We start from the raw sequence: 25,951 nt of genomic DNA, 5'->3' as shown, positions 1-25,951 counted from the left end.
AACATTTAACCACAAGGAAACATTTACAATTTTCTTTAATAAAACCATTTACAAATAGTGTCCAGCATTTCTGTCACTTTTCCAACATACACAATATTAAGAAAAAACAACTAAATGTTTAACAATATGGAAGTTGCTTATCACATGAATGTGTTAAGTAGTGTGCCAACAGCAGCTGAACCTAACAGGGTAACTCAGTAACTGTAACTTGATGACCTTGCTGATTTAAGGACATCCAAATCCTGGAGCATTTTGAATTCCAAAGTCCATGTTGGCCTTAAAGATGCTGTATGAGTCACAGATGGGTAGCTTCAGAGTATTTGCACAGGTGTTTGCAACTGGAAAAGGCGAATCACTTAAAAACTGGATGCATGGTGGTGGCGTCATTCCTGCCGGTGGAACTGCCGTCAGCCCTGTGGCAAACATCATCAAATCTTCCAGACACACTGCTGTTGCCTTCTCTGAAAGAAGAAAGTAAACACTGTAGTACATTACAGAAAATTAATTTCCTTACCTCTCATTTCATAAAACTATAAACAAATAAAAACGGCCATTCAAACCTTCACAATCAAGGAGATAATCTGCCCAAAAGCCAAGTGTTAGGACCTCCTTATGCCGCTTGTTGCTTCCTGCTGGGCTGAGATCTGGTCTGAACATGCTCTCCAGTTCTGAAGCAGTCAGGGCCTTGGCAGAGAAGCATAGGAGTGAGGCCAGCACACTGGAATGTTGTTGCAGTGCACTTAAAAAATTCAGACTTTCCAGTCCATCTTTAAATCTGCAAAGGATAGACAAATAACTAATAATTGGTTTATAGCTATAACTATTGCAGTCTTCTAAATTTTGTTTAAATGTCTTTACCTACTAGATCTTTCATTATAAATTTGGACAGATTTCAAATGCATACACAAAAACAATTCATAGTGCTCAGAAATTAACTGTGACAGCAAAAAAGAAGAGCTCATTGGGATTTCAGCATTTAAAAAAAATAGTGCTTTCACACTGGAATAAAGAAGTGTGTCAAACAAGGGATCACCTCTTTTTATAAATATCTGAAAAATTAATCATGTTGCATGACTATGATTATTATGGGTCATTGTGAACAATAAATGTATACTAAATTAGAGTTCTAGTGTCAAAAGGTTAATAGCGTGCGACAGTGGCTCAGGAATTAACTTGTTGTTCATCAGATCACACGGATGCTACTGAATCAGTTTTTTCATATACATCTGAAGGTCTGAAAATGTCAGTGGCTGCTGTGATGAGCAACTGGCCATCCTGAATTTAAAAGGAGTAATGAGTTTACCGTTGAATGACACTTTGGTTTCTTTCAAGGATGTACCATCTGAGGTACTCCTCCACAAATGCTTGTTTCTCACAAGGCTTGACGTTTCTGAGGCATCCAGCAGTTTGGAAGATTGTGCTGTTTTGCAAAATAAGATTATGCAAAGACTCCTCTGATTCAGCTTTCAGGACCTATAAAAAAAAAAAAAAGGTTTACTGTAAGAAAAACAAAAATAATTTTCACTACTTTTATGATTCATTCAAACATTGGATTAAAAAACATTGGATTAAAAAAAATAATCAATTTGTTATTTCACTTGTGTTGTTGGGAGGTGGAAATCTGTCCTTTCAGATTTTTAGAATTTTGTGGTCAACAGTATCAAATGCTTTTTATAGATCTAGAAAGACTCCAAGTGCATACTTCTTGTTATCCATACATTCTGATCTTCTTCCATCTGATCGATGCCTTGGATTCTTCATGTGTGTTCATGCTGGATATTTCTGATGACTTAGGCCGAGTGGAAACATTTGGATCCTTTTATGCTGGACTTGTTCTGTTCAAATTCTCTATATTCTGGTCTTCCACATGAAATCATCTCCTGCTCGATGCACTTTTCTGTCAGTCCTCAATAAAATCTCTGCTTCATTCAGTCACTTTGCTTTGCTCTTGCTCTTGCTTTGAGTGTCTTCAGTGGATCATCAGCTGATTTTCTCTGTTTCTCTTTGTTCCTCAAACACTTTCAGTTTATTGTGAGCAGCAGCTCTCACACATACAAAGGGTGAACAGGTATAAAAATGAGGTGTAGTAGAGATTCGGGGTTCTTCCCTTTTGTCTTCTGAGAGAGGAGCGGGTCAGCAGGTCAGCATCTAAGAGGTTCATGTTGAAGATTCCAGCAGAGACACTAGAGGGGGAATCTCAGGCCAACCTGTGAATGTCATGGTCCGGGTGTGTGCCAGTGTGTCTCCCTCCGAGCCGGCGTCTCCACCCCGGGGAGGGGCCTCAGTGTTTTGGCTGATCGCTTACACCTGTGGGTAATTTAGCCGGGGACTCTTAAGGCCAGCGTACTCAATCTCTCTTCGCCAGATTCTCTGCTAACATCAGTCAGTGCAGGCCACCACCATCATTCCCTATGTATTTTGTGAAACACCTTGCCTCACTGTATGTTTTTTTTTTTTTTGTGCGCCTCTTTCTCAGCTACACCCAACTGTCATCCCCTGCCGAAGAGCACCTGTTTGAATGCTGGACCATCTGGCCGTCCCACGGGCTACCCAAATTACCTACCTGCCTCTCTGCCTCCACGCCAGGAGTTTTTTGGATTTCACACCCGGACTACTCACCCCTCTACGTCATCTCCGACCTCCTGTGGCAAGTACGCAGTACGAAGAAGGATTCTGAACCAGCAACATATTCATATGTCTCCTTATCCGTATCTGAACATCTGCACTCTGTTACAGTGACCCCGACCTTTTCCTGGATCGAATGTGACTTGCTTTCCAGTCCAATAGCTGTCCTCTCTGACCCGGACCAGATCATTATTTAGTTTCAGTGGTGGAACGTCGCACTTGTCTATTTTCACCTTTTTGTTTATGAATATTTGTGGACACATTAAACATTATTTTTTTAAAATCTACTTACGAGCTGTTCGGCGTCCTGCGTTTGAGTCCTGTCACTCGTCCAAAACGGTCTCGGCCGTAACAGTGAACTCATGTTGTCATTTTTGGCTTTTCATCTGCTCATTGTTGCCGTGCTAGATGGTTCATTCAGAAGGATTTTGATTACATCATACTTCCACTAGAGCTGCTTTCCTGCTGGGTGATTATCATCAACACAGAATTCGGGGACAGGAGCATCTTTAAGCCTGGCTGTGCTCATCCTTCCTCCGCCCTCTTCTCACAAAAGATAAGATCTCAGCCTCAGCTCAGAGTAGGTTAGTTAGATAAGTATAGTTTAAGTGATTTGATTGTTGTTTTGCAATTATTAATTAGCATTTTTGACTTTTATATTACTTTTATTATTATATTTTCATTATTTTAACTGTCATTAGCACCCAGAGCTGAGACCTAAGTAACTACATCTTATGATGAAATACAACAGAAAACCCTAAACACAAAATATGAAAGAGCAGAGACGCACATATCAACAATCTTCTAGTGGTGTGTGTGTGTGTGTGTGTGTGTGTGTGTTTGTATACAAAATTCATGATGATGGTGGGAAGCCACAATAACCCTAATCCTAACCCAGGAGCCAGAGGCAGACAGATATAGATCCATCTGCAGCACCCAAGATTATCAAAGACCTGAGGGCGCACATCTGGACAACAACTGCATCCAGGACTCAGCAGGAAAAGGAGTGATGCTCCAGATGGGGCGCCCAGAGTCAAAGGCCCAGCGTCTCAGAGAAGCAAAGGTGACAAGCAGGCGGCCACCCTGGTATGAGCTGAGGACATAAACTTTATGGAAGATGAGGACAGAGGGGTCAAAGCAATAGAACGGGACAGTGCAGCTTTGGAGCCTGGTTTTAGTCATGTCAGATAAACATGACATTTGACGCAACTTTTATACACCTACTACTGCTGTACTTTATGATCTCAGATGTACTCATTGTACTTTTATATCTTTACTTTTACTTTTAATTCAACTCACAACATGGCACAATGCAACAATATCTTAGCCCTAAAAAAAAGATTAACTGCATAGTCTGGAAAATTTGACTGTGCAGTGTAATAAATTGCGGACAAAAAGGTGAGAAGGGTCCTCCTCCCTTCATGGTTTGCCCAGCTGTGGATACACCTCTCCCAGACACTGAAGGTAGAAACACTTCGGCAACAAATACACCTGTGCTTACATCATTATAGCTCCTAGTTCAGCTTCATCCTGATATAGCTTTAGCCTAGTGGCTAATGTTTCCGGTTGTTCTAATCACATATCGTCAAAACATGAACATTCCCAAGTGTGTTTTTGTTCAACGCCATTCACGAATGAGCTTTGTAGCGTTTTAATTTTGGTGGGCATCTCAGTCGTTTGCTCTAAAACTCCCACTTTGACAGTGGGCCAGGCCGCAGCTTTTGCTGCTTTGCCTAGTGGCTAGTGTTTCTGGTTCGGGAGTTGAAGGGCCAGGATCGGTTCCCCGGCGTGGCAGCACTTCCAATTTTTCTTACTTAATTTTCTAATCACATATTGTCAACACGTGAACATTCCCACGTATGTTTTGGCTTCTCAGTCGTGTGCTTTAAAAATCCCATTTTGCCCTCAGCTTTAGCCTTGCCTAGTGGCTAGTGTTTCCGGTTTGAGAGCTTTGAAGTGGCCCAAAAGGACTGGATTGGTTTTAATGTAGTTACAGTAACACAGAGTTATAAAGATACTTGAAAAAACGGGTCATTATTAAATTTGATATATAACCCTTTTCTAAATCATGTTCAGTAAAGGCTATTTACCAATATGCTGGCAGCTTCCACAGATTTACCGTATCTGTGGAAGCTCACACAGCGTGTCTCTGTCATTCAATATTGTGCTATATATTGTATTGTATTCACTGGTCTCTGTGCAGCTGACTGCTTTGCTGCAGCTCTGATGTCATCATCACTGCCTCCTCCACCCTCAGCAGTCCCAGCATGCTGCTGTGGTGCACACAGGACCCCACCCTCACTCTACACCTGAGCCATAGACCACACCCTCCACCTCAATATACACCACAGTTTTCTCTGCTATGGAAATTAGATCAGGAGGAAATCATTATTATTATTATTTCATAAATGCTTACATTAATGTGGGCTTATTTGTTTCCATATTAGAAATATTAGTTGAGTGTTTTTAGTATAAAATGGTGAAAGATGAGTAACTGGGACAGTTTGGTGTGGTTTCTTCTGTTCCTGTCAGAAATAAGAGTCTGGCAGCACTTTGCTCTCCTTCCACATGTTTAAGGAGGAAGTTAAGAAGAGTGAGTGAGTCGTCTTCCTCTGTGGGCCCAACATCAGGCAGCAGCCACGTATTTTTAAAAACCCAGCACACTGGTTAGAACTGCATTCAAAACTATTGAGCCAATATTTTCAGCTTATATGGCTGAAACATTTTCAAATGATGAGCTTCCAACAATGAATGAAACAGTAAGAGCATGTGGAGAGTTTGGAAACATCCCATTAAGAAAGAGAAACAAACATTTGGATTCATTTTAATGAGCTCAGACTTGTTGAAAATGCAGAGGAGCTGGTTGTGAACTGAGCTTCAGAGAAACAAAACATACTGAGATTCACTGTGAAGCTTTGAGTTGAAAAAGACAGAAAAACAACATGTGGATCCTGGAATAATGGGAGCTTCCATCTTTAAAGGACTGAAGAGGAAGAGGATTACAAGGAATTATTTAGAACAGTTTCAAACATCAACTGATTGAATCCATGAATCTGAAAACGTGTTTGTGAGTGAAAGAGACAGACATGTACAGACTGAACTATCTGTTCAACAGTCAGAGTGTTTCTCTAACAGAAGACACTCTTTACACTCAACTCAGCACAGGGACACTGAGGCACCACGAGACCGGAACCTAAACCCAGGATAAAGAATTTGAGTGAATGTGGTGTTGAAAGTGTGGAGGTGGATCAGAGTGTCAGAGGAGACTCTATAGAAGGACAGAGTGCCAGCAGGACAGTCCACATACACTGTTAGAAACAGAGGAGGAGGAGGAGGAGGAGGAGGAGATGGATGTTGATCTCTTATTGTGCCAGACACGAACAGGACCATCCTCAGTGCAGTACAGACTCCAGGACTGATTTTTCTCTCCAAACTCACAGTCAGCACTGTGTCCTTTCCTTCTGATTCTTCTGTAACTCACTGATATATAAACGTCTCCTCTCCACTCGACCTCCCAGTAACAGCGACCAGTCAGACCATTTCTACACAGCAGCTGAGAATAGATATTAAATCTGTCTGGATGATCAGGATATGACTGATATCCTTCACGTGTCACCTTCCTGTTGTTGTTGGACATTTTGAGTTTTCTGCCTATGGTGTTTGTGTTGATTGTGAGTTGACAGGAATCTGATGGAGAGAACAAACACTGTACAGTACTGTGTTTATAGTAACCATTGTCCATTGTCCAAATGTAAATATGTAAGAAAAATTGTGTATGTTTCTGTGTCCTGTGTACTGTTTGTTTGTATATGTGTCTTTCCCCCTGCTGTTACAACCAAATTTCCCCTTGTGGGACAATTAAAGGATTATTCTATTCTATTCTATTCTATTCTATTCTAACACAATTCAGCTGCAGTTATTGATCCATCGTCTGTTCATTGATTGACACTTTGATGATGACTCCTGACATCAGAGATGTGAATGATGAAGATGGTTGAATGTGTGCTGCTTTGTTTTCATGAATCCCATTAAAAACACACTTACACTTCCTCAGACCTGGTCTCAACCATTGGACTCCAGCAGGCTCCACCCTGAAAGGAGGAGGGGGGGTCAGACCAGCACAGTCAGCATGCACACATGGACATTACATGGCTCTCATATACACACTGTTAGACACTGATAAAGGAACAGTCCAACATTTTCACAAATATACTTCAATCCATACCTAACTGATGATGATTTGGACTGATCCTGGATCTGTCAGTACACGACTATATTGAATGAAATATGACCGATTCAAACTGTGACCTTCACTATCTTTATATTCCTCTTCTGTTAAGCTGAAATGGACACCTCCCTGCCTTTGCTGCCAGCTGTTTTTCTCCTCTTGGTGTCAGTGTGGTTACTGTACATGACCTCTGACCTCTGAGTGAGTGCAGCATCCCCATGCAGTACAGCACACAAGGATAACAGCAGAATGGACACACAAACTGCGTGACATGCTGGGGTTTTTTTTCATAGTTTATTAGAGATTTACATGATGAATTTATTGCCAAAACTAAATGAAAGGTAAAAGAGAAAAAACATGTGTTCTCCTCCCTGAATTTCTACCTTATCACAGTGGAGGGTTTTGTGTGTCCCAGGTATCCTAGGCGCTATGTTGTACCAGGGAGCAAGGGTCTCCCATGGCAAATTGGTCCTGGTTGAGGAACCAGACAAATAGCGAGACAAAAGACCCCATATGAGTATGAAATCAAAGGAACAGTTCACTCCATATGGGATAAGGATACCCGATTACTATGACTTAGCAAAGGGACATGAAATGTCACCTCTCTGGCGGGGTAAGAGCCTGAGTTAGTGCGTGAGGTTGAGTGGTACCAGCTAGATATATTTGGGTTCTAGAACCAGACTGCTAGAGAGGGGCTGAACTTTGTCCCAGTCTGGAGTTGCCCTAAGTGAGAGGTGGCAGGCTGGAGTGGGTATCTTGGTATCACCTCAGGTTTCTGTCTGTACCTTTTTTCCTGGTGGACAAGAAGGAAGAAGTTCCTTGTGCTTTAAGGTTGGGGAACACGCCCTGATTGTCATCTGCACTTATGCGCCCATTGATAATTCAGAGTACCCAACCTTCTTGGAGTCCCTGGGTGAGGTGTTTGTGGATTATCCACCTGGGGACTCGGGCGTCCTACTGGGAGACATCATATTTGCAACAGTGGCAAGATCCTGGAGGGAAGTGATTGGAATGAACAGCCTGCCTGATTTGAGGCTGAGTGGTGTTCTGTTACTGGACAGATTTTTCAATAACAAACACAATTTTCGAACATAAGTGTGTCCATAAGTGCATGTAAATGGTAAGTGGCCTATATTTGTATAGCGCTTTATGTCTGTGAAGGTGGCTTCTTTCACTCCTCTTTCAAACCATCTGTCCTCGAGGATGCCAATGTTGACATATTGGACAGAGAGGACAGATGGTTTGAAAGAGGAGAGAAAGAAGCATCTATGTCCACTGTGAGTGACCATCTTTGAACAGAGTCGGTGGTTTATGACACCAACTGTCTGCCATCTATAATCCAGTTTTGAGAACCCTTCCCAGATGCCTTAACGCCCACTCACATCCTGGGCCATCGGACCTAAGGAAATCACATGATAGGGTGGGGCCAGGTTTCACAATGAGCTCCCCTGAAACCCTGGCTGATTGTGACCCACACCCATTTTCACACCTCGGCTGTGATTAGGTAGAGGATCATCAGGGGGTCCTTTGTCCCTCTTTGGGGGCAAGCTCCCACTGAGTTTAAATCTGGGACTCTCCACCATTTGACCTTAGAACTGAAGAAGCTTCTCGGATGAGAGATGAAACGTCTTCAAGCAACTTAAAGAAGTCCAGACGCTTTTCTTTCCAAGCTCCTTAGAGTATAGCGCTTTACTTAGTCTCTATGGACCCCCAAGTGCTTTACTCTACATTCAGTCATCCCCCCATTCACACACACACACATTCACACACAGGTGATGGCATCTACATTGTAGCTACAGCCACCCTGGGGCGCACTGACAGAGGCGAGGCTGCTGAACACTGGCGCCACCGGGCCCTCTGACCCCCACCAGTAGGCAACGGGTGAAGTGTCTTGCCCAAGGACACAACGACCGAGAGTGTCCAAGCCGGGGATAGAACCAGCAACCTTCCGATTACAAGGGGAACTCCCAACTCTTGAGCCAGGATCACCCCATTCAAATTCATGTCAGTGCTTTTAATGCAGTTAATTAATTTTAAATCCTGTTTATTTTATAAATGATTCCACACTCAAATGATTGAACTTTTAGTCATTCATCAAGTTTTAATTCATGTAATGAATGACAAATTGTGTTTTTTCTACTCTGTCTCTCTGTGTAGGCACTGCTGTCTTCTGAGTTCTTCAATTTCCCAACTGAGACATTCAATCCTCATCACAGAGCTCGTGTCTATCCTCACCATCATGTGAGGGTGAGATTGGTCTTGTTAAATCCTCCCAATTCTTTCGATCTTTGGGCTGAAGGAAGGACAATACTCGGTGTATAAATGCTCAATCAACAATTTTTGGACAGGACGTGCAGGAACAGACAGCATGGAGACCTCAGGAGCAGACGAAGCTGAACACTCGGAGGCCGGACCAGGCGGAGCTGCAGAGGCTGAGGCCGGACCAGGCGGTGGAGCCGGTGGTGGCTGAACGGCCTCGCCAGAACCATCAGCAGACACTGGGACGTGCTGGCTGGGTCCTCCCGGACCCCCAGCTGACGAGGCAAGAGGCTGAACGGGCCCCTCGGATCCCCCAGCAGGAAGAGACGGCTGAACGGGCCCCTCGGATCCCCCAGCAGGAAGAGACGGCTGAACGGGCCCCTCGGACCCTCCAGCGGAGACAGGTGGCTGAACGGGCCCCTCGGACCTTCCAGCGGAAACAGGTGGCTGAACGGGCCCCTCGGACCCTCCAGCGGAAACAGGTGGCTGAACGGGCCCCTCGGACCCTCCAGCGGAGACAGGTGGCTGAACGGGCCCCTCGGACCCTCCAGCGGAGACAGGTGGCTGAACGGGCCCCTCGGACCCTCCAGCGGAAACAGGTGGCTGAACGGGCCCCTCGGACCCTCCAGCGGAAACAGGTGGCTGAACTGGCCCCTCGGATCCTCCAGCAGGAAGACACAGCTGAAGCGGTTCCTCGGACCCTCCAGCGGAGACAGGTGGCTGAACGGGCCCCTCGGACCCTCCAGCGGAAACAGGTGGCTGAACCGGCCCCTCGGACCCTCCAGCGGAGACAGACGGCTGTGCAGCTAAGTGACCCCGTGGCTGAGCAGCTGATGCAAAAAATATAGCCCCAGAATAAATAGTCCCATGGCCCGAAGAAAAAGAAAAAGTGTCCTTTTTGCTCACCACAGCCGGTTGTTTTGACATCCCGGGGTCCAGCTGTGGGGTGACACGCCGGTGGCGCGGCCGCCGCTTCCTCCTCGGTGATGGCTCCAATGGGCCGGGCAACTCCAAGTCCGGTGGGCTGGGCAGCACATCTTTCTCCGAGTTGGGTAGGTGAGCGGTAGCAACAGGGGGATGCAGATCAAGCTCATTAAGGAAAAACTCCTGTATGAGTGGGTGAAGTGAGTCCAAAAGCCAGGGGAGACCAGAAACCAGTCGCTGTAGCCGGTTCGCTACAGCACGCTGAAATTCCTCCCCAGAATGATTCAGCCACAGGTCACATAATTTATCCACTGAATAAATTATATCCTCCCTGAGCTCTTCAGACGGGGCGAGTGCTGCTGGGTCCATGTTCTGGTCGCGATCTTCTGTTAGGTGTGGCTGTGTGCAGACAGGAATAGGACCCAAGGTGCAGACTCCGGAGACAGAACTTAAACCAAAACAGCTTTAATGCTGAACTCAAACATAACATAACTGGGAAAAAAGGTCAAAAAATAAACTAACACCAGCGGATTGACAAAACACACAGCAAAATAAACGGTAGATCACGACACGGACACAGAGAAACACAGGGCTTAAATACAAAGAGGGAGCAATCAGGGAATGAATAACAGGAGGGAAACACAGCTGGGGCAAATCAGAACTGACGAGACAAAAGGAAGCGTAAACTGAACACACTGAGATAAGACAGAGACCTTCAAAGTAAAACAGGAAATATATAAATAAAGAGTATACCAAAGGGATAAATACAATAAATAGGAATAAGAATACAAGGGAATTGCACATTTCAATTATTGAAGTCTATTGCACCGTTGAATATTAGCAAAAAGTATTGCACAGTGAAAAGGCACTACAGCTTAGTTGTTCCCCCCTCCTTTGTCCACCTGTTTCCCTTCCCTCTCCCCTCCAGAGAGGAGTTAAACAGTCTGATGGCGTGTGGGACAAAGGAGTTTTTAAGTCTGTTGGTTCTTGTCTTTGGGAGAAGCAACCTGTCACTGAACAGACTCCTCTGGTTGTTTATGGCCGTGTGCAGAGGATGCCCAGCATTGTCCATAATGTCCAGCAGTTTTTTTAGTGTGCTTTTCTCTGCCACTGTCACCAGAGTGTCCAGCTTCATGCCGACCACAGAGCCAACCTTCCTGATCAGTTTCTCCAGCCTGGATGAGTCCTTCTTTGCTGTGTTGCTCCCCCAGCACACCACAGCATAGAAAAGTACTCCAGCAACCACCCACTGATAAAACATCCTCAGGAGCTTCCTGCAGATGTTAAAAGACCTCAGCCTCCTGAGGAAGTACAGTCGGCTTTGGCCTTTTTTATACAGGTGCTCTGTGTTGCATGACAAGTCCAGTTTGTTGTCCACCCTGTGAGATTATTATATTATTTTATGCCACGTTATACCCCTAATCAAAGATTGTGAAATTATTATGTAGTTTTAGTTTGCATTATTCTCCTGACTTAGAAGAAGGTGATAACTATTACATTTATTAAACTGATTTGTATTACATTAGACTGGTGATTTATTGTGAATGAATGATATTGTTTTATGATGCATTATACTGCTGATTTATAACAAATACTGTTTTTAGAGAGTCATGGCCTTATTTGTCTGATTTGAAAAGAACAGAACAGGACAGGAAGCCAAGGTCGTAACTTAGGCTCACCGAGAGAAAGAAAGAATGTGGATGTTTAGGTTTTATGACTTTGGAAAGGGGGCTGAAGTCATAAGAATGTGAGATAGTGATGGGATTTCAGTCTCTTTTTAGAGAACTGGCTCTTTCGGTTCGGCTCACTAAAAAGAGCCGGCTCTTTCGGCTCCGAACCGGCTCTTCAGGTTGTTTTGTTGCTTTAACTAATTTATTATTAACAACAATCTAAAATTATGCACAAAAGGAAAAACTAATGTAAAAAAAAGTGGTTTTATTTATATATGTTTATATATAAATATATGCAGTGGCCACTAAAGACGTATAAACTCCAAAACACATTTCTAGCGTTAACTGAACTTCCAAAACAGAGCTACCTAGATCACTTAAATTACACAATTGAAAGCATATGTGTATTGTTTGTGTATTTATACACAAGCACTCATATATATTCAAATAATTTTTAAAAAAATGTTCATTTACCTGTTACTACCACACACCAAATCCAGTCGTTGGTACTTGCTGGCTTGTGTAGCCACTAGGTAACAAAAGCTCAACACTGCGCCCTAGCATCCTGGAGCACTTCTGTTGTCTTAGGGTTAGGGTCTTAGGGTTAGGGTCTTAGGGTTTCTTGTGACATTACCAATAAGTTTGATGTGTCACATGGCCCTCTTCCTATTGAAAAAACAAAAGTTGTATCCAAGATGGCCGACTTCTAAATGGCCACCATGGTCACCACCCATTTTGAGGAGTTTGCCCCCTCACTAATGTGCCACAAACAGGACTTTAATATCACCAACCATTCCCATGTTATTACGGTGTATCCATATAAATGGCCCACCCTGTACTTTTAAATATTCTAGGAACAACAAGTAGGCCTGCAGAGCAAGAGTGGAGTGCTCTAATAGGGTGATATGGTACTACAAGGTCATTAAGATAAGATGGGGCCTGATTATTTAAGACCTTGTATGTGAGGAGCAGGATTTTGAACTCAATTCTGGATTTAACAGGAAGCCAATGAAGGGAAGCCAAAACAGGAGAAATATGTGCCACAAACAGGACTTTAATATCACCAACCATTCCCATGTTATTACAGTGTATCCATATAAATGGCCCACCCTGTAGAATGAGAGGCAGAGCCTTCAGTTTTCAGGCCCCTCTTCTGTGGAACCAACTTCCAGTTTGGATTCGGGAGACAAGAATTTCAAGATTAGGCTTCAAACTTTCCTTTTTGCTAAAGCATATAGTTAGGGCTGGACCAGGTGACCCTGAATCCTCCCTTAGTTATGCTGCAATAGACGTAGGCTGCTGGGGATTCCCATGATGCATTGAGTTTTTCCTTTCCAGTCACCTTTCTCACTCACTATGTGTTAATAGACCTCTCTGCATTGAATCATATCTTTTATTAACCTCTGTCTCTCTTCCAGAGCATGTCTTTTATCCTGTCTTCCTTCTCTCACCCCAACCGGTCGCAGCAGATAGCCCCGCCCCTCCCTGAGCCTGGTTCTGCCGGAGGTTTCTTCCTGTTAAACGGGAGTTTTTCCTTCCCACTGTTGCCAAAGTGCTTGCTCATAGGGGGTCATATGATTGTTGGGTTTTTCTCTGTATCTACTGTACAATATAAAGCGCCTTGAGGCGACTTTTGTTGTGATTTGGCGCTATATAAATAAAATTGAATTGAATTCATTTATTGTAATTGGACATGAAACAAGGAAGCTGTGTTTCTCATCTGATGTTAGTTTCATGTTCATGAGGATCATTTTCTAAAGAGCTGATATTTAGACCATTTACTGCACTGGCTGCACATCCTGTCTACATTTCTGTGTATGTGCTGTGTTTGTCTTTGCATCTTTCTCCATATTGACACAAACAGTGAACAGCAGTAGATCTACTCTTAATCTGTTTGTAGGCCCAGTGAAAGATATGAAGCAGAAATGATGTCATTAGGAGAAGAAGAGAAGAACAAGGATGGCGAGGAGGCAGCAGCTCTTAAAGATGAAACACAGCAACTTAGCCCTGAGCTCAGAGAGCTTCACATGAAAAAGCTACTCAAGCAGATCTTGTCAGAGGTTTGTCATCAACAGGAGGAACTGTTAATATCATAGGATGAAGAATGCTTGTCAGCTGGATGAAGAAGGTTATTTAATGGCAAACGTTCACATTGAAGTCAAATTGTTGTCGTGTTGAACAGATTCATGTACTGATTGTCTCCAGAATGTTAGAAGAGCTTCAATGAATCATTAAAAAACAACTGACAGCTGCACAGTTGTGTCAAACACATCTTTGTGTCATTGTGGGATTTTTGTGTTTCTACATGTGACGCACGTCTAAAACATGCACACAATGTGAACACAAACAGGGACTCATTTGTTACCACAGCCAGATGCTGAGAGCCATTTACTTGTAGTCCTGTGTCTATATATATGTACCATTAGATGTTATTGGAATGATTGTCAGCTTTGATAGTTTCATGTATGTTTAGCTGGACGGCTGTTTGATCCTTGACATGTTTAAAGGTGTCCAGTCCTGAGACACTGGGGGTGGAAACAGCTGTGATGTCATTGGACTGTCACAAAGACAGAAGTGCATGAAGTGAGCAGCCAAGGAGCTGCTGATGTTTTGGATTCAACAGCATTTGAAAGGTTGACACAGACACATTTGCACATAGAAAGCTGAATTTGTCATATGCCACAGTGAACTCACTGTTCAGTGTTTTTCAGGAAGCTTCTTAACTGCCTCTGCTGCCAAACAAGCAGCTGATGTCCTTGAGAAGAAGCTGAAGAAGTCTTCAACAACAAATACAGGAAGTGGACTTTCAAATACTAGATTCACTTTAGACTTCTAGGGCAGTTACTTCAGACTGGCACCGACTCGGGAAAGGTATAATAACAGGCTGTACCATCTCAGTTACGCTCTTTGCCCTGGCAATGAACATGGTGGTAAAGGCTGCGGAGGTAGAGTGCAGAGGGCCGTTAACAAGGTCAGGTGTTCGTCAGCCCCCTATCAGAGCCTATATGGATGACCTCACCATTACAACATCATCAGTTCCTGAGTGTAGGTGGATCTTGCAAGGTCTTGAGAGACTCATCTCATGGGCAAGGATGAGTTTTAAACCTTCCAAGTCACGATCGATGGTACTGAAGAAGGGCAAGGTGACGGACAAGTTCCGGTTCTCAATTTCAGGAACCATTATTCCATCCATAACGGAACAGCCAGTTAAGAGCTTGGGGAAACTCTTTGACTCCAGCCTGAAAGACTCTACTGCTATTCAGAAGGCAAATGAGGAGCTGGGAGCGTGGCTCATTAAGGTGGATAAGTCCGGCCTGCCTGGAAGATTTAAAGCCTGGATCTACCAGCATTCCATCCTGCCCCGAATCCTGTGGCCCTTGCTTGTCTATACAGTTCCAATAACTACTGTGGAATCCCTTGAAAGAAAGATCAGTGGCTTTCTTCGTAAGTGGCTGGGACTTCCCCGCAGTCTCACCAGCGCTGCCTTGTATGGGGCAAGCAACAGCGTGCAGTTACCCTTCAGTGGTCTCACAGAAGAATTCAAGGTGGCTCGTACACGAGAAGCCCTACAGTACAGAGATTCTAAAGACTGCAAGGTGGCATCAGCAGGTATTGAGGTAAGGACAGGAAGAAAGTGGAAGGCTGAGAAGGCAGTTGAGGTGGCGGAGTCACGCCTAAGGTAGAAAACACTGCTGGGGGTCTTAGCAACAGGGGGAGCAGGCTTGGGGTACGTCCCAAAGTCCCGGTCAGCAGGGCACAGGGAAAGGAGAGACACCTGCTACTCCAGGAAGAGGTCCGAGCAGGTGTGGAGGAGGAGCGAGTAAGTAGAGCTGTAGGCCTTAAGCGGCAGGGAGCATGGACAAGGTGGGAGAGCACCTTGCAGTGCAAGGTCACCTGGGCAAACATCATGCAGGCAGACTTCCACCGGATCCGATTCCTAGTGCAGGCAGTTTACGACACTCTGCCAAGCCCAGCAAACCTCCATCTGTGGGGAAAGAGCGAGACACCTGCCTGTCCCCTGTGCTTTGGAAGAGGGACCCTAGAACACCTCCTTAGCAGCTGCCCAAGGGCCCTGGCCGATGGTCGGTATCGTTGGCGGCACGACCAGGTGCTCAGAGTAGTTGCTGAAAAGATTGCCTCAGCAATCAGCACCAGCAAGCATCATCATGCTCCGAGGAAGGCAATCTCTTTTATTAAGGCTGGAGAGAAACCCCAGGTGCGCCCACATTTGACAACTGGCCTCCTCAACACAGCCTCTGATTGGCAGCTACAGGCTGACCTGGGTAAACAACTAAAGTTCCCTCAGAACATTGCAAAAACATCACTCCGGCCAGACATGATAATTATTTCTGAGGCCTCAAAACAGCTGATCATGCTGGAACTCACAGTGCCCTGGGAAGAGCGGATTGAGGAGGCCAATGAAAGGAAACGAGGAAAGTACCAGGAACTAGTGCAGGAGTGCAGGGGAAGGGGCTGGAAGACTTTCTATGAGCCCATAGAAGTGGGTTGTAGGGGCTTTGCAGGACGATCACTCTGCAAAGTCCTAGGCCGGCTGGGCGTGGCTGGAGCAGCCAAGAAGAGGGCCATCCAGGCTGTGAGTGAAGCGGCAGAGAAAGCCACAAGGTGGCTGTGGATCAAGAGGGCTGATCCGTGGGTAGCTACTGGTACGCAAGTCGGGGCCTGATCACCCCTGGCTGGGTCGCCTGGGCGAGGGTGTATGATGTTGTGAGACCCAAAACACCTGATGACCTTAGGATACATCACTGAAGATGCGTACCAGTGCATCCAGGAGATGTGTCTTTATAGTTATAGACTCACAAAAGAAATGACTCAACTAGCTGTGTTTGATTGACTCCTTTGACTATATGAAAGGTCAAGTGTGTGTCTGTATAGAGACTGTTGTGTTGTACTATTATTCAGTTGTCTGCTGAATGTTTTCAAATGTCTGCATCTCAGTGTAAAGGAGGCTGGGGGTCATGGGAGGCCACCATAGCAGTCTCTTCAAAATCATGACATCATCATAAATGCTGCTGGACTGTCTGATGGGCTGACGGTGAAAAAGCCGTCGGCCTCTGGAAGGAAACAGAAGACATTTCAGAGGCTGCAGGCAGATTTCTTTGATTTGGGGCCTTTTTCAGCTTTATTGGACAGAGTAGTGAAGATAAGTGACAGCAAAGCAGAGGGAGAGAGAAAGGGGGTGTGACCAGGGTCAGAATCAAACCCAGGCCAGCTGCTCTCCACCTCGTGGCACATGGTCACCTGCTCATCCTAGTGAGCTCCACCAGCAGCCCTTTCACACAGTTTACACTGTCAAACACTGTGTGTGGACCTCAGCTAACAATAGGCTACATTTAAGTCTGGACTACATGCTTTTATATTGAGGCAGATTTTTCGCTGTTTTTATTCTATCAGCAGCTCAACATCATGAGCAGCTTTGACATAAAGACATCAAACTCAAGCTGACTTTAAACTGGATCTACTTTTAATACAGGGGCTCAAAAACAACTAACATCTTTATTATATATCAGGACAGAAAGTCATTTCATCTCACATGAAAACAGCTTTATTTGGAATAACCAGCACTATCAACTGGTTTGGGATCTCCACCAGTTTCATGTCTTTACAGCTTCTCCAACAAAGTTCCTGTAAAATCAGCATGTTTGTCTTTATTGGTTTGATAGTGATTGATTATTCAGTCCCAATCTGCTGTCATCTAAAGAACAAAATTATGTTTCTATGAGTCAAAAAGCTCCAGATGTTGTCGGCTTCACAAAGAAAACAAAGATTAGGAACTTAAACACAAAGTGTTTGGAGCCAAAATGTTACCAAGCTGCTCTTTTTGAAATGGCAGAGGTACAGTGGTGTCTAACAGCACACTGTGGAAGGCAAACATGTTATTGTTGGATGAAACTTCATGAATCCTTTGTAGATTTGAGCTGTTGGAGCCTTTCTTTCCTCTTCAGGTGTACAGATGCTGAGGAGGCAGGTGGAGCAGGTGGAGCTGTTGTAATGCTGGCAGAGGGTGTGTCTTAGTAACTCTGTGAGGTAGAACTGGATCCAACATTGTGGATGTGTTGATGTTGGAGCCATTACGATTCTCTGGCCACACTGTAGGATTTCCCTTTGATTCACTGCGGGGGCATTTTGGAGTCTGTCAATGAAACTCTTCATATTTGTGTTTGACTCCAGTTTATAGAAACAGAGAAATGTGTCATGCTTTTGTTCGGCCTCAACAATTATACACATTTGTTCATTGGTTGGACTTTTTGTGAGGAGACACATTGAAAACCATGTTAATAAGATCTTGTTGTTTCCTGTGGATCAGGCACAGAGAGTGGACTTCAGACAGAAACCGTGGAAGAGATTTTAGAGGCCGTGTGTGGCAACAGGAAGTTTCTGTATGTTTGCTGATCTTACATGTGGAAAACAACACGTGATGTTTGTGAAGTCCTACAATGATCATTGTTCTCACAGCATTTTGAGTGGGAACAGTTCAAAATGAGAGTAGTGGGAGTTATTTACTGATTGAAACAAGCTGAATGTTTCTGTGCACGATGAAGATCAGCAGCAGCAGCTCAGCTGATTAATGAACTGACATCTATCAGTCATTTCATGAGATGAAGTCATCAGCAGACATTTGTTCTAACTGTGTGATAAATGTCAGAACGTCAGGGCTCTGCTTTAGTCACTACTTGATGATCATTGGCTCATTGTTGAATCCAGTGGCCCAGTCTGACCTCTGACCCTTTGCTGCAGGTCTTCTGTGTTATCTCCACTTTCATGTCTGATCTTAAGATAAGATAAGATAAGATAACCTTTATTAGTCCCACACGTGGGAAATTTGTTTTGTCACAGCAGGAAGTGGACAGTGCAAAAGTTATGAGGCAAAAATTAGGATACAATAAGAATAAATACAGTACACAACTGTACAGAATAGAATAAAATAAAATACTATATACAGTAGAATAAAATAAAATAAATATACAATAAGATAAAAATAGAACACAAATACAAATGCTATATACAACTGAGTAAAAATACAACGATGACAGAAAGGATTATTGCACTTAGTATTATTGCATATGTATGGATGTGTGTGTTTGATCTTCTGCTGTATCGTCCAAAATAAACATCTAAATTATTTCCAATTTCCAATTTCCAATCATAAACATCTAAATCATTTCCAACACTTCAGCAGATCTTTAGTTTGGGCAGGACAGTACAAAATAACACTGATATTTTCAAGATTGCGCCGTGGATGGCAGCCTTGGTACTGCGCTCTCTCGCACTTTTCTTGTTTCTGTTTATTTTCTGCGCTTTTGGTCACTCAGACCACATCACTTTCTCCAGAGATCAACTGCTAAACATCAGGCAGTCGTCTCACTATAGTTCTTATCCATTTTTCACAAACCCGGAAAGTTTTTTGGAGATTTTAGTTGGAGGCGCAGCAGCTCTCTGTGGCTCCTGGAGAAGACGTAGACGGGGGAGTCGCGCTGGTGCGCTGGTGAAACTACGTCGGCGAGGATTCCACACGGCACTCCCTTCCATTCACCTCGCGAATCTCCGCTCTCTTCCAAACAAAGTCGATGAATTACTGCTCTTAAACCGGACTAACAAGGACTTTGCACGCTCTGCTGCCCTCTGCTTCACTGAAACCTGGCACAGTGAGTGAGTCCCAGACGCTGTCTTAAATCTGCCAGGCTTCCAACTTCACCGGGCGGACCGCAAAACAGAGCTCTCAGGGAAAACAAAAGGTGGTGGAGTCTGCTTCTACGTTAATGAAGGTTGGTGTACTGATGTCACAGTGTTACAGAAACACTGCAGCCCACACTTGGAAAGTTTTTTCATTAATTGTAAACCGTTTTATTCACTGCGGGAGTTTTCTTCCTTCATGCTGGTTGGAGTTTACATCCCTCCACAGGCCAACGCGAACAACGCACTGTGCGAGCTGGCTGACCAGATTACTACCCTGGAGAGGAAATTCCCGGACTCCTTTACAATTATTCTTGGGGATTTTAACAGAGCAAACCTAAACCACGAACTCCCTAAATACAGACAGCATATAGTCTGCCCCACCAGGGACAACATCTTACTGGATCACTGTTACACCACTCTAAAAGATGCCTATCGCTCTGTGCCCCGGGCAGCTTTGGGACATTCTGATCACTGCATGGTCCATCTTATTTCAGTTTATAGGCAAAAACTCAAACGTGCGAAGCCTGTAGTCAAAACTGTGAAGAAGTGGACTAACGCAGCAAAGCAGGAACTGCAGGACTGTTTCGACTGCACTGATTGGACTGTTTTTGAAGCTGCATCTGATAACCTGGATGAGCTGACGGACATTGTGACATCATACATCAGTTTTTGTGAAGACGTGTGTGTGCCAACAAAGACCTTTTGCACATACAACAACAATAAACCATGGTTCACTCCTAAACTCCAACATCTTCGTAAGGCCAAGGAGGACGCCTACAGAAGTGGTGACAAGGTCCTGTACAAGCAAGCCAGGAACACACTGACCAAGGAGATCAAAGCAGCTAAAAGGATCTACTCCCAGAAGCTGGAAGGACGGCTTTCAGCCAACGACCCAGCATCAGTGTGGAGGGGCCTGCAGGAAATCACCAGCTACAGACGCCCCCCACCCACTATTGAAGCAAACAAAGACCTGGCCAACGAGTTAAACACTTTCTACTGCAGGTTTGAGATGGACAGACTCCCACGCCTCACCCTCCCCTCCCCAGAGACATTGCTTCAGACACTGACCCCCAACACACCTTCCACTTTTCCCCCCTTCACCCTCCCCCTCCCCAATCCAGACTCAACGACCACCCCCACCCTCCCAATCCAGACCCAACGACCACCACCACCCTCCCCAATCAAGACTCAACGACCACCACCACCCTGTCCAATCCAGACTCAACGACCTCCACCACACCTCTCACCCCCCTTTCCTCCTCCCTGAAACTCAGAATACACACTGAGGATGTAAGCCGACTATTCCAGAAACAGAAGCCCAGGAAAGCCCCCGGACCAGACGGTGTCTCACCCTCCTGCCTCAAAACCTGAACAGCTGGCTCCCATCTTTACTCGTATCTTCAACAGATCCCTGGAGCTGTGTGAAGTTCCCTCCTGCTTCAAACGCTCCACCATCACCCCTGTTCCCAAGAAACCCACCATCACAGGACTGAATGACTACAGACCTGTCGCCTTGACGTCTGTGGTCATGAAATCCTTCGAACGACTGGTGTTAGCCCATCTGAAGGACATTACAGGCCACCAGCTGGACCCTCTGCAGCTTGCCTACCGCCCGGGAACACCTCAACCACCCGGGAACTTATGCCAGGGTCCTGTTTGTGGACTTTAGTTCAGCTTTTAACACCATTGTGCCTGAACTTCTCTCCTCCAAACTCTCCCAGCTCAGCGTATCACCAGCTACCTGTCAGTGGATCACCAGCTTCCTGACAGACAGAAAGCAACAAGTGAGGCTGGGGGAGATCACCTCTGAAACTCGGTCCCTCAGTATTGGTGCCCCTCAAGGATGTGTCCTCTCACCACTACTGTTCTCCCTCTACACTAACGACTGCACCTCCAAGAACTCGGCTGTTAAACTCCTAAAGTTTGCAGATGACACCACTGTCATTGACCTCATTCAGGATGGTGATGAGTCTGCATACCGGCAGGAAGTTGAGCAGCTGGTACTCTGGTGCAGTCAGCACAATCTGGAGCTGAACACTCTTAAAACTGTAGACTCTGCTCCCCCTCACCATATCAGACAGCCCTGTGTTGACTGTGAAGACCTTCAAGTTCCTGGGTACCACCATCTCCCAGGACCTGAAGTGGGAGACCAACATCAACTCCATCCTCAAAAAGACCCAGCAGAGGATGTACTTCCTGAGACAACTGGGGAAGTACAGTCTTCCACAGGAGCTGCTGATCCAGTTCTACACTGCGGTCATTGAGTCTGTCCTGTGCTCCTCCATCACAGTCTGGTATGGTGCAGCCACTAAACAGGACAGGAACAGACTGCAGCGAACTGTACGGGCAGCAGAAAGGATCATCGGCGCCCCCTGCCCTCCATCCAGGATCTGTACCTCTCAAGAACCAGGAAACGGGCAGGTAAAATCATCACAGACCCCTCGCACCCTGGTCACAGACTCTTTGATCTGCTGCCGCCTGGCAGACGGTACAGAAGCCTGCAGACCAGGACCCCCCGACATAGGAACAGTTTCTTTCCCCTCGCCATCTCCCTTCTAAACAGTTGACCTGTCACACTGCTCCCACTGCCAGACTGCAACTGCACCTTATGTACATTCTGTAATATTCATTCCACCTGATTTCATTTCTGTATTTTTATGTATATAAGTTTAGATTAGTTATTTATAGTTGGTTTACACAGCGTTGTGTATGTATGTGTATGTATGTGTAATGTGTATATATATATTTATATATATTATTATTGTACCATCAACATCAACAAATACCAGCATATTTTCTTTGAGATTGAGTCGAGTGAACCTCTCCCTTGGTTCATTTCCTGCTCATAGCATCAGCTGACCTCTGACTTCTTGGTTAAGGTCTCTCAGCGTTGACTGGAATATTCAATTCAATTCAATTCAATTTTATTTATATAGCGCCAAATCACAACATAAGTCGCCTCAAGGCGCTTCATAGATACAGAGAAAAACCCAACAATCATATGACCCCCTATGAGCAAGCACTTTGGCAACAGTGGGAAGGAAAAACTCCCTTTTAACCGGAAGAAACCTCCGGCAGAACCAGGCTCAGGGAGGGGTGGCCATCTGCTGCGACCGGTTGGGGTGAGAGAAGGAAGACAGGATAAAAGACATGCTGTGAAAGAGAGACAGAGATTAATAACAGATATGATTCAATGCAGAGAGGTCTGTTAATACATAGTGAGTGAGAAAGGTGACTGGAAAGGAAAAACTCAATGCATCATGTGAATCCCCCGGCAGCCTATGTCTATTGCAGCATAACTAAGGGAGGATTCAGGGTCACCTGGTCCAGCCCTAACTATATGCTTTAGCAAAAAGGAAAGTTTGAAGCCTAATCTTGAAAGAAGAGATAGTGTCTGTCTCCTGAATCCAAACTGGAAGCTGGTTCCACAGAAGAGGGGCCTGAAAACTGAAGGCTCTCCCTCCCATTCTACTTTTAAATACTCTAGGAACAACAAGTAGGCCTGCAGAGCGAGAGCGAAGTGCTCTAATAGGGTGATATGGTACTACAAGGTCATTAAGATAAGATGGGGCCTGATTATTTAAGACCTTGTATGTGAGGAGCAGGATTTTGAATTCAGTTCTGGATTTAACAGGAAGCCAATGAAGGGAAGCCAAAACAGGAGAAATCTGCTCTCTCTTTCTAGTCCCTGTCAGGACTCTTGCTGCAGCATTTTGGATTAGCTGAAGGCTTTTCAGGGAGTTTTTAGGACTTCCTGATAATAATGAATTACAGTAGTCCAGCCTGGAAGTAATAAATGCATGAACTAGTTTTTCTGAGCCACTGTGCAGCTAGCGTACCATAGAACAAACAATTCCGGTAAGAGAAAAGGAGGGGGAATCTGCATATACGTGAATAACAGCTGGTGTACTAACACACTGTTCTCCGGACATAGAATATCTGACTGTCAAATGCAGGCCCATCTATCTTCCACGGGAGTTCACTGTTGTGGTAATAACAACTGTTTACATACCGCCAGATGCAAATACTAACGTGGCACTAGCGCTTTTGCACACGAACATCAACAATAAACTCAATAAATATCCTGACGCAGTGCACATTATAGCGGGTGATTTTAATCAGGTGGATTTAAAAACAGCTATCCCTAATTTCCACCAGCATGTGAAGTGTGCCACGAGAGGGGCTAACACCTTAGAGAAAGTCTATTCCAACATCAAGAAGGGCTACAGGGCAAGACCCTTACCACATCTGGGCCAATCTGACCATTTATCCCTGCTCCTAATTCCTGCATATGCCCCAATCAGGAAAACTGCGTCGACCATCACTAAAACCGTAACAACATGGCCAGAGGGCGCTTTTCAACAGCTACAGGACTGCTTTGACAGAACCAACTGGAATATTTTCCAACATCAAGACCTGGAAATGTTCACAAACAGTGTCCTCTGTTACATCAAACACTGTATAGACACTGTCACAGTAGACAAGCAGATCCGGGTTTACACCAACCAAAAGCCATGGATGACCCGGGAAGTCCAGCAGCTGTTAAAAGAGAGGAACAGCGCCTTCAGGTCCGGAAGCAGGGAGAGCTACAGCAGGGCTAGAGCCAACCTGAAAAAAGGCATTAAGAAGGCCAAGGCGGACTATAGGAAGAAGATCGAGAACCACCTGGAGAGTAAGAACAGCCGGCTGGTGTGGCAGGGTGTCCAGCAGCTGACAAACTACAAGTCCAAATCAGGTATGGCTGAAGGTGACCCAGCATTGGCGGAGGAGCTGAACATCTTCTTCACACGCTTTGAGGTCACTGCACCCTATGCCTCAGAGGAACAGCTACACCATACAGCCCACATCAGCAGTACCATCATCACTCTGGAGGAGCATGAAGTGAGGCGCACCCTGCGGGCTGTTAACCCGAGGAAGGCAGCCGGCCCAGATGGCGTACCAGGACGTGTGCTGAGAGACTGCGCAGACCAGCTTGCCTATATTTTCACCAGGATTTTTAACCAATCCCTTGAACAGTCAAAGGTCCCACCCTGCCTCAAGACCTCCACCATAATACCCTTGCCCAAGAAACCTCATACCTCTAGCCTAAATGACTATAGACCAGTGGCACTAACCCCGGTGGTGATGAAGTGCTTTGAGAAACTTGTGCGTTACCACATCACAGCAGCCCTACCCAGCAGCCTTGACCCACACCAGTTTGCCTACAGAGCAAACCGATCGACAGAGGACGCCATAGCAACAGCACTCAATGTAGCATTATCACATCTGGAGAGGCAAGGAAGCTACAGTGGGGCAAAAAAGTATTTAGTCAGCCACCGATTGTGCAAGTTCCCCCACCTAAAATGATGACAGAGGTCAGTAATTTGCACCAGAGGTACACTTCAACTGTGAGAGACAGAATGTGAAAAAAAAATCCATGAATCCACATGGTAGGATTTGTAAAGAATTTATTCGTAAATCAGGGTGGAAAATAAGTATTTGGTCACCTCAAACAAGGAAAATCTCTGGCTCTCACAGACCTGTAACGTCTTCTGTAAGAAGCTTTTGTGTCCCCCACTCGTTACCTGTATGAATGGCACCTGTTTGAACTCATCATCTGTATAAAAGACACCTGTCCACAGCCTCAAACAGTCAGACTCCAAACTCCGCCATGGCCAAGACCAAAGAGCTTTCGAAGGACACCAGGAAAAGTATTGTAGACCTGCACCAGACTGGGAAGAGTGAATCTACAATAGGCAAGCAGCTTGGTGTGAAAAAATCAACTGTGGGAGCAATCATCAGAAAATGGAAGACATACAAGACCACTGATAATCTCCCTCGATCTGGGGCTCCACGCAAGATCTCATCCTGTGGGGTCAAAATGATCATGAGAACGGTGAGCAAAGATCCCAGAACCACACGGGGGGACCTGGTGAATGACCTGCAGAGAGCTGGGACCAAAGTAACAAAGGTCACCATCAGTAACACACTACAACGGCAGGGAATCAAATCCCGCAGTGCCAGACGTGCTCCGCTGCTGAAGCCAGTGCATGTCCAGGCCCGTCTGAAGTTTGCCAGAGAGCACATGGATGATACAGCAGAGGATTGGGAGAATGTCATGTGGTCAGATGAAACCAAAGTAGAACTTTTTGGTATAAACTCAACTCGTCGTGTTTGGAGGAAGAAGAATACTGAGTTGCATCCCAAGAACACCATACCTACTGTGAAGCATGGGGGTGGAAACATCATGCTATGGGGCTGTTTTTCTGCCAAGGGGACAGGACGACTGATCCGTGTTAAGGACAGAATGAATGGGGCCATGTATCGTGAGATTTTGAGCCAAAACCTCCTTCCATCAGTGAGAACTTTGAAGACGAAACGAGGCTGGGTCTTCCAACATGACAATGATCCAAAACACACCGCCCGGGCAACAAAGGAGTGGCTCCGTAAGAAGCATTTGAAAGTCCTGGAGTGGCCTAGCCAGTCTCCAGACCTCAACCCCATAGAAAATCTGTGGCGGGAGTTGAAAGTCCGTGTTGCTCGGCGACAGCCCCAAAACATCACTGCTCTC

The 25,951-nt window shown here is 45.2% G+C and overlaps 1 protein-coding gene across 1 annotated transcript; it reads right to left on the bottom strand.

Annotated features, from left to right (window-relative positions):
• Positions 1 to 225: 225 nt before the first annotated feature.
• LOC146656501 (G2/M phase-specific E3 ubiquitin-protein ligase-like) lies at positions 226 to 10,405 on the bottom strand. The gene is made up of 4 exons (XM_085425278.1): positions 10,019 to 10,405; positions 1,304 to 1,473; positions 561 to 775; positions 226 to 461 (listed from the first exon to the last, which is right to left on the bottom strand). The coding sequence occupies exons 1-4, from the start codon at positions 10,403 to 10,405 to the stop codon at positions 226 to 228; spliced, it is 1,008 nt and encodes a 335-aa protein (XP_085281404.1).
• Positions 10,406 to 25,951: the final 15,546 nt, after the last annotated feature.

This window comes from Rhamphochromis longiceps, linkage group LG12 (genome assembly GCF_057381845.1).
Source record: "Rhamphochromis longiceps isolate RC_006_pf linkage group LG12, R_longiceps_female_GT1.1, whole genome shotgun sequence".
Classification (NCBI taxonomy): Eukaryota; Metazoa; Chordata; class Actinopteri; order Cichliformes; family Cichlidae; genus Rhamphochromis; species Rhamphochromis longiceps.
Note: the sequence above shows the minus strand (reverse complement) of the source record. Positions and strands in the feature narration are given on the sequence as shown.